The sequence below is a fragment of the Neofelis nebulosa genome, chromosome 3 (assembly GCF_028018385.1).
Source record: "Neofelis nebulosa isolate mNeoNeb1 chromosome 3, mNeoNeb1.pri, whole genome shotgun sequence".
In the NCBI taxonomy this organism is placed as follows: domain Eukaryota; kingdom Metazoa; phylum Chordata; class Mammalia; order Carnivora; family Felidae; genus Neofelis; species Neofelis nebulosa.
In genome coordinates, this window is record NC_080784.1 from 29,341,949 (window position 1) to 29,351,811 (window position 9,863).

Consider the following 9,863-nt stretch of genomic DNA (forward strand, 5'->3'; position numbering starts at 1 on the left):
CCAGGCGCCCCTGGATAAGAGTAGTTTCTACAGGATGTTAAGCTCTATGTTTTCTTGTCCAAGGAAATAATGCTTTAAATTTCTGGACCTAATATTGACTAAGTGCTTTTTTTTTTTTTTTTTTTTTTTTTTTTTTTTTTAAGTAGACTCCACACCCAATGAGAGGCTTGAACTCATGACTCTGAGATTAAGAGTTGCATGCTCTGCCAACAGAGCCAGCCAGTATTTTTTACTAAATTTTTTTTAATTAAAAAAATTATTTTTATGTTTTTATTTTATTTTTGAGAGAGAGAGACAGAGTGTGAGTTGGGGAGGGGCAGAGAGAGGGAGACACAGAATCCAAAACAGGCTCCAGGCTCTGAGCTGTCAGCGCAGAGCCTGACATGGGGCTCGAACTCACAGACTGCGAGACTGTGACCCGAGCCGAGGGGACACCCAACCGACTGAGCCACCCAGGCACCCCTGAGTTTTGTTTTGTTTTGTTTTTTAACTGAAATGTCATTTTTTACTGAAATGGCGTCAGGGTAAAAGAAAGAGCCACTGTGAATTGAACAAAGTTTATACTAGAGACTATTTAGAAATTGTCTGTTGTTTTTGACCAGGGTGATGAAGAATTGGTGCTTGAAAATGGGAGTCAGACATCTTTTGAAACATCAAACAGCAGAGAAGCAGCAAAGAGACGGAACTTGCCTAAGCCTCTAACCAAAATTTCACCATCTGCTGAACAGCCCACGCAGAAGGAGGTTCATTACTGAATGCCTACTCATGTAATTGTATCAGTGTGCAGTAGGAATATGGTTCTCTGGGCGAGGTGGTATACTGAGTGAAGATTAGGACTGGCTTTTAATCCAGATGGTGTCTTCCCACTACCTTATAAAGGGATCAGCTTCATTAAAAACCACTTTGCTATTTGATACTAATATTAATGTTCTGAACCTCACTTAGAAGGAAGCTATGAAGATAAATGACAGATTTACAAAATACTCCGTTCTTTTGAGGAAGTAATTTTATTATGTAGAAATGAAAAACGTTTACTAAGGGAAATATTCCTATAGGTAACTAAGACATGATTAACCCATATTTAGTGAGAGGCTAATATTATTAATTTTTTATTAAAAAAAATTTTTAAGATTTTATTTTTAAGCAATCTCTGCACCCAACATGGGGCTTGAACCCATAACCCCTAGATCAAGAGTTGCACGCTCTACCAATTGAGCCACCCAAGCCCCCAAGTGGCTAATATTACTAACGTGGGTAATATTTTTCTCAGTAGCCCTTCCAGGGAATGGGTTAGCAACCATTCATTTTGGAACAGTGCTGAGGTTCATTATTACTTCTGTTCTTTCAAATTTTTAATCCTTAAGTTGACCCTCACTTGGATCTGGCAAAGGTTGGAAATAAATCTCCTTGCCCTGACTCTTAAGGGATGCTGGGAGGCCATATGTTCCCTGAACATAGTTTCTAATGTGTTGCCTCTTGATCTGAGGTTTCTTAGCCCCATAATGGGGCCTGAGGGTGGCAGTCAAGTCATTGAACTATTTCTAGCATTTCAAAAAGATCTTATGGACTAATTAAAACTTCAGGAGTCTTAGCCTTTGGTTAATAACATGAATCGTCTCATGTTGTTGGTAAATTTTGGTTGACTGTCAGGCTTTTGATACCAAAGGAAAGTAAATGGTTTATTTGATAAGATGCAGTTAATGTTGGCTAGATACAATGCTAGAAAACATGAGTCTGTGGTATTAAAAAACAAAAAGCGTGAAGGTGAAATTGTTGGTAACCCTGTGAAACGAGAGAAAATCGTCTGAACACCTGGTTTTGTAATAGATAAACAGAAATAAGGAAACATGAGTAAATCATGAAGACAACCAAAGTGAATGTTTGTTATCCAGTCCCCTAGAAGTGCCAGTGAGGAAAAATACACATTTAAAATGTGTATACGTATGAACCTAAATAACTTTGGGGTCTGTTGAACTTAATATTTTATCCTCTGTGTCTTTAAATAGTATATTTTTGTGTAGTGTCTTGGAATATCATAAAAATGAGATTCTTAAATATGCATAGATTGGTAGCTATCATCCCACATCCTGTTATTATCATGTATTTAGCACAGAATGGCTTACCAAAAATGTTTAATTGAGCCCTTTCATATTGTACATTTTTATAAATGTATATTAAAAGATTTCATTGGGGTGCCTGGGTGGCAGAATCTGTTAAGCGTCAGACTCTTGTCTCAGCTCAGGTCATGATCTCACAGTTTGAGTTCAATCCCCACATAGGGCTCTGTGCTGATGGTGTTGAGCCTGCTTGGGATTCTGTCTCTTTTTCTCTGCCCTTGCCCCGCCTGTGTGTGTGCTCGCTCTCTCTCCATCTCTCTCAAAATAAATAAATAATTAAAGAAATTTTTAAAAATAAATAAAAGATTCCATTAGGCTTAGATGTGTCTAAACTCTATATTAAAAGGAACTCTTCTCACTGAGATTATTTTTTTTTCTTCAAAATGTTTACATTCTTCTTAGTAATACTTGATTTTCTTTAGGTTCTTGATCTACCTGAAGAACCTCCTGAAACAGCTGACGAAGTAAGCTCATTTTTTTCTTTGGAAATTAAATATATTTTGTTTTCTTTAACATCAAGTGAGTATGTCTTATCTCAGTTTGGGTTTAGAAAAAGAAGAGAGTACACATGTTTATGTGATAGCCCTGTAATTAGGTCTGTTTTGAACGTGGTGTGATAGCAAACCTCTCAGCCTGTGTCCAGTTTTGGAGCCTGCCATCCACCGAGTGGGTCTTTAGAGCCCCCCCCCACCTCATCAGGCAGAGATATGATACATGGGCTTTTCCAAAACTTCAGGTCAGCAAAGGAGTTACTTGTTTTTTTCTAGATTTTTTGTTTGCTTATTTATTTATTTTGAGAGAGACGGAGAGCAAGCAGGAGAGGGACAGAGAGAGATGGAGTCAGAGGTTCTGAAGAGGGCTCTGTACTGACCACACCGAGCCTGACGTGGGGCTCAAACCCACGAACTGTGAGATCATGACCTGAGCTGAATGCAGACGCTTAACTGACTGAGCCACCCAGGAGCCCAGGGGTTACTTTTTACTAAAAAATCAGGGACGCCTGGGTGGCTCAGTCAGTTTAGGGACCAACTCTTGATTTTGACTCAAGTCACAGTCCCAGGGTTGGATTGTGGGACTGAGCCCCTTGCAGGTTCCCTGATGAGCCTGGAGCCTGCTTGAGATTCTCTTTCTCCCTCTACCCCTCCCCTGCTTCTGCGCGAGCACACTCTCTCTCAAAGATAGGCAGATGACTTCAAATTGTAGTTTTCCCCTTAACAAAGAGAAAATGAAGCATGCAGCTGCTGTGTAGATGTTTGAATTGAAGGATGGTTTGCTGTTTTGGGGGGCAGGGTTCAATTAACCTCCACATTGCACTGAGCTTCCATCTGCCCAGCTGCTGTGCTGCATTCTGTGCTGCCTTCCTGTGGTTGCCCAGCAGAATTTCAGACAGGTCTCTAATGTACTGGGAGCATGTGTCTTTAAAGCCATTAAGTCCTTTAGGCAAAGGGAAGCCCTGATGGTTTTCTATTTCTTAGAGCTTGGCAACTATTATACTCCTTGAAAACCAGTCGTGAGTCTGCCACTGGGAGGGTCTTAATTTTATCAACACACTTGCAACATTTCAATGGAATACTTTGGCTGTCTGAGGAAAATCCAGAAGTCATGCAAAAATAGAGAAAATGAAACATGCAATCCAGATACTGATCCTTGAGGAGAAACACAATTAAAAAAAAAAAAAGAAAGAGAGAGAGAGAAAAAAACTTCTCATTTCTTTCTGTTATACCCAAAAAATTCATGTCTGTGATATGTCTGTCCTGACATACACCCTTCTACATTCTCACACCCATTTATAATACAGACGTAATTAGATATAGCTTAGGTTTGACTGGGAGCACCTTTTTTACTCTGGTTTTAAAACACATGACATTAGGGGTGTCTGGGTGGCTCAGTCAGTTGAATGTCTGACTTCGGCTCAGGTCATGATCTTACAGTTCGTGAGTTGAACAAGCCCCACGTTGGGCTCTGTGCTGACAGCTCAGAGCCTGGAGCCTGTTTCAGATTCTGTGTCTCTTGCTCTCTGCCCCTCCCCCACTCATGCTCTGCCTCTCAAAAATAAACAAATGTTAAAAAAAAAAAAGTGTCAACTTTCCAAACAAACTCCCATCTTCTTTCTGTCTGCAACTATTTTCATTATTGTAAACTACCTTTCATTTTAAGGAGTCCCTGGGAATTAAATTTTATTTATTGCTGCTACTTTTTCTTTTTAAGATTTTTTTTTTTTTTTAAAGTAATCTCTACACCCAACTTGGGGCTTGAACTCACCACTCAGAGATCAAGATTCACACACTCCACTGACTGAGCCAGCCAGGTGCCCCTGCTGCCGCTTTTAATTTAGCTTTCATTTAACAATCTGTGTTTGGCATTGTGATTTACTTTCCAATTTGGATTGTGTCCCATGTCTTCTACCCATTCATATGTCAATCCTCTATGCTGTCAGTAATATTAGGAGAAACAGCACAACCAATTTTCGTAGTAATTGTAATAACAAAACAGTTGCTAGATTTTCAAACAATGATAGTTAATTTCTCTCGAGTATCTAAACATAATGGAAAATATTAACTTATATATATTATATATATATAATTTTTATTTTGAGAGAGAGGGACAGAGAGAGGAAAAAGAGAATCCCAAGCAAGCACTGTCAAACTGGAGCCTGATATGTGGCTGTGAGACCCTGACCTGAACTAAAAAAGTTAGATGCTTAAAAAGAAACAAAAAAAAAAAGTTAGATGCTTAACCTACTGAACCAGCCAGGCGCCCCTTTAATTCAGTATATTTGAAACCCTAGTTTCTCATAAAGAATTTGGCTTTAATTCTGCTTTCAGATCATTAGGCTTTGAACAAAACCTCACTGCAAAAGTTAAATTTTGTCATTTCTAAAAATAAGCAAAATTGACTTTAAATCTGTGATTCAGCTGTTTTGTGATTTTTTTGGTGTGTTATTATAAAACTGTTCATTAGTAGAAGTACAACAGAGCTCAGCATTGCGCTGATTTGGATATGAATCAAATACCTTATTTACTTGAATGGAAATATTTTCTAACATGGCTTTCCTGAAGGGGGTGGGTGCTGCTGTAAAACCACCATTTCTATATCTTACGATGCCTACATAACCCCCAGGACAGTTATGATAATGTTAGCCATAAGAAAGGGTTTCCTGGAGCACCTGGGGTGGCTCAGTCGGTTAAGCATCCGACTTTGGCTTGGGTTATGATCTCGCAGTTCGTGAGTTTGGGCCCTGCATCAGGCTCTCTGTTGTCAGCTTGGAGCCAGTTTCAGATCATCTGTCCTCCTCTCTCTGCACCTTCCCCCACATCTCTCCCAAAATAAACATTAAAATAGTAGTAGTAGTAATAATAATAATAATAATAATAATAATAAATTTTTAAAAAGAAAGGGTTTCCTGACTGGTAAATAATGCCCATCAGAATAAATTATTAATTCTTCATCTTTTTTTTTTTTTAATGTCTTATAATATTAACTGGTAGTTTGCAAGGTCTTTTTTAGCTATTTTACTGTTTTATCAAAGGGGAACTGATGGGGAAACAATACGTAAAGCAGATGGAGCAGGAGCTCCTCCAGGAGAGGAGGTTTCCTAGAATTTCCAGCATCCAGGACCAACTCCACGCCTGTCTGTCACTTGCTTGGAGGACACAGGCATGGCGCACAGCTTATGATGATAGAGTAACTTGGGACACTTGTTTCCTTGCAACCCAGTGTTTTTCTTGTCTGTAGACTCTAAGGTGGACTGGATCTTCTTGGTTTGGTAGATAAATCTTGAAGCCCCTGTGCAACCTTGATATTATCTGGACAGACAGAAGCATCTAGTCTCTGGTGTCCTTGCCAGAAGGCTGTGTCATTGATCTCAATCAAGAGGAAGATGTTCTCTTCCATTTCAGAAGACATTTTTATGTTTCAGGTGAATTTTATCTGGACCTTCACGTTGATCTACTGCTCTCAGAGCTAAATGCCTATAAAACCCCATACAGCTTTTTAGAATTACGAATGTTTCATAGGAGTAGTATTTTGGAATTGCAGAGCACGCTGGATTGGAATTCTTATTTGAACATTTTTATTCCTCAGGTAGTTGCTGTTGCTCTCCGATGTCCAAGTGGGAGGGTCCTGAGAAGAAGGTTTTTTAAGTCTTGCAGTTCACAGGTGAGAAAATTCATATTTTGAGAAATGTTTTTGTTGAATTTGACAATAGTTTTCTCCCATGCAGTGGGGGAGATATTACCACTCCCTTGTCTTGCGCTCCCTTCAGGTAAGGGTAAAGGGCATTTATACATACTCTGTGTTGTGGAAATTTGGATAATTAAGCATGCTGGATCTTTTTTCAGTTTTTTTTTTTTTTTTCCTAGTTCTTTTCCTATTTTTTATTTGTTGTTTTTTAATTAATTACATTTTCACAGCTTGGTAGATAATGTGCTTTCATATCCTTCAGAAGCAGACAGTATTAACTTTGTTCCCATTATCCCTGATAGATGATTAACTTAAGCCCTATTGCTTAGATGTAATTTTCAGATCATTCTTTAGGGCTTATTTCCTTTTGTTCCAATGGATTTTTTTTTTTCTCTTAAAAACAATGCTGTGTTCATTAGCAATAATTTGGAAAACATAGAAAAGTAGAGAGGAAAAAAGGCTTGATCTATAGTCTAATGCCAAGGTCAGTTGCTAATATTTTGTTGTGTTTCTACTTTTAAGTGCATTTAAACATATAATTATGCACTGTATTGAAATATATCTAGTTTTCTATCCTGATTGCATTTAACCTTCTGTGATGAGCATGCTATGAACCATAATGGAAAATACTGATGGATTCAACTGCATAGAAATGTAACATTCTATAAAGAAAAAATTGTAAAGTTAAAGAAATATTTGGAGAAAATATTTTACATCTATGTATGATAGAGTCATTTCTTTCTTGTTTTTAAAATTTTTTTAACATTTATTCATTTTTGAGAGAGAGAGAGAGTGTGTGTGTGTAGGGGAGGGGCAGAGAGAGATGGAGACACAGAATCTGAATCAGGTTCCAGGCTCCACGCTGTCAGGACAGGGCCTGACGTGGGGCTCGAATCCATGAACCATGAGATCATGACCCGAGCCAAAGTTGGACGCTCAACTGACTAAGCCACCCAGGTACCCCTAGAGTCATTTCTTTATAAAGAGCTAAAATACAAATCAAGGAAAAGGTAAACACCTCAGTAGGATGGCAGTTGAAAAAAAAACAAAAACAAAAACCACTTAGGATTTCCTAAAGAAAAATAAAAGTGACAAATAAAAATAGGGAAAAAATATTTGGCCTTACTTAGAATCAAAGAAGTGTAAATTAAAACGAGACATAATTTTCTACCTATCAGATTGTCAAAGATTAAAAAGAAGAGTAACGTAGGCACCTGGGTGTCTCAGTTGGTTAAGGGGGCAACTCTTGATCTCACGCCTATGAGTTTGAGCCCCACATCAGTCTCTGTCCTGACAGCATGGAGCCTGCTTTGGATCCTGTCTCCCTCTCTCTGCCTCTCTCCCACTTGCACTTTCCCAAAAAGTAAATAAATGTTAAAAAAAGAAAAAGAGTAAGCCAGTTGTGGCTAGTGTGTGGAGACAATGGTGATTCTCATTAACTGTTCCTATGACTATAAATTTATAAATTGGGACACTGTTCCTATGAGATAATTTACCCGTGTAACCTTTAAAATAGATCTTTTGTTTCATTAATTTCATTTATGAGAATTTATTCTATAGAAATAAGATAAATGATCAAAGGTATAATGTGGGAATTGGTTGAATTAAGGTCTATCCAAATATTGGAAAATTAGGAAGCTTTATGACTTAGATGTACATTTGTTACATGGAATATCAGTAGGTTCTTGGATGGTGGTTAGCAGGAGAAGTCAGAGATTATCTGTAGTTGCTACTCCAGCTTCCTTCGAGAACATTGTAGTATCCAGGTTTCTTCCTAAAGCAGCAAACTATCCTTTGGCAGGCATATTTAGGCAATAGTAAGTGGACATTTTGATGGTTACTATGGAAATCCTCATAACAGGAAATGTTTTCAATTTATAGGGGTGGCCCATTGACAATTGGACTATCCTAAGGCAGAGTCCCTAGGGCTTGGATAGGTCTATGGTGACAAAGTTCCTGAGTGATTTTGATGTGGACTATTGGCTTAGGTTTTGATCTAAATAATTTTTTTCCCAAGTGCTAAACTTTTGTTCTCAACTTTTCTATGTTGAATAACCACCCCATTCCTTGTGGTTGGGACTTTCCTAGTTGTTAAATGCCTCTGCTGTCTATAGATGCCTATAGTCCCTAGGCCTTCTCTGAAACTTCCAAAAGGTACTAAGGGTTATTTGCATCTCACAATTCATGGTATGCTATTTTCCTTTAAATTCTAGAAGGTTTTGTTTTATTACTCCTCGGGGCATGATTTAACAATGAAAGAATTGTAAAATATCATGGTAATCTAGAGGGATACAACTGTGCACAGTATTTGATAACTAAACTTTTTATCTTTTAGGTCTTATTTCACTGGATGATGAAAATCGGGTACCACATATCTCTATACAGCCTTTCTACTTCCTTTCCCAGAAGACCTCTGGAAGTAGAGGAAGGCTGGTCCCTGCAGGACATTGGAATAACTATGGATACTGTACTCAATGTGGAAGAAAAAGACCAGAGCAACTAATTAAGAAATGAGAATGACCTGTTTTACATAAAATCAGTTATGCCATGATCTTACAGGACAGTAAAGGTTTCACGTTAAAATCATGCCATACCTTGATTGAGCTCAAGGCAATAAACACTTTAATGTTGATATCCTCGGGAATGTATGGACACGAAGGATTAGAAAAGGATTGCTCTCTGCATATAATAGTTTTTGGAATGTGCCGTCCTAATGTACCATCTGAAAACTAGATAAAAATGTGTACAGTAAGGCACTCCATGATTTGTATTTTTCCTAGCTGACATCATTTATCACTGTGTTGAAAAACAAAATCATATGACTTTGTTTCCTGCCTCTTCAGTCCACCTTGCCATACTGAACATTTCACAATTCAGTCAAACTCTTTAAAATCTATTAGGTAGAAATGTTTGTTCTGCTTTATTTCTAGAAATGAAACTTTAAAGACATTTCAAAGGTCTCTAATGCTTTACAGTTCTTTTTGATATCCAATAAAGGGTTAGTACCCAAAATATATAAAGAACTTATAAACCCAACACCCAAAAAACAAATTATCCAATTAAAAATGGGCAGAAGATATGAACAGACATTTCTCCAAAGAAGACATACAGACGGCCAACAGACACATGAAAAGATGCTCAACATTACTCATCATCAGGGAAAACGCAAATCGAAACTATAATGAGGTTATCACCTCGCTCCTGTTAGAATGGCTAAAATCAATAGTACAGGAAACAGGTTTTGGTGAGGATGTGAAGGGAGGGGAACCCTCTTGCACTGTTGGTGGGAATGCAAACTGGTGCAGCCACTGTGGAAAACAGTGTGGAGGTTCTTCATAACGTTAAAAATTGAACTCTTATGATCCAGTAATCACACTACTAAGTAGGCGAAGAACACAAGAGTACTAATTCAAAGCAATACATGCCCCTGTATGTTTATAGCAGCATTATTGACCATAGCGAAGATACGGAAGCAGCCCAAGTGTCCATCAGTTGATGAACGGATAAAGAAGATGTGGTATACATACACAATGGAATATTATTCAGCCATAAAAAGGAATGAAA

The 9,863-nt window shown here is 38.0% G+C and overlaps 1 protein-coding gene across 8 annotated transcripts in view; it reads left to right on the forward strand.

Moving 5' to 3' along the window:
• Positions 1-9,259, forward strand: part of UBXN8 (UBX domain protein 8) — a 28,001-nt gene extending 18,742 nt beyond the window's left edge. For 4 of the 8 annotated variants that reach the window (XM_058720199.1, XM_058720195.1, XM_058720197.1 and 1 more), the window contains 4 exons: positions 603-743; positions 2,540-2,581; positions 6,201-6,275; positions 8,635-9,259. In XM_058720199.1, the coding sequence (XP_058576182.1) occupies positions 603-743; positions 2,540-2,581; positions 6,201-6,275; positions 8,635-8,802 (426 nt within the window). In that variant the 3' untranslated portion in view covers positions 8,803-9,259. Of the gene's footprint in view, positions 1-602; positions 744-2,539; positions 2,582-5,852; positions 6,037-6,200; positions 6,276-8,634 lie in introns of those variants that run through there. The other 4 variants (XR_009259000.1, XM_058720198.1, XM_058720194.1 and 1 more) reach the window with 4 other exon arrangements.
• Positions 9,260-9,863: the final 604 nt, after the last annotated feature.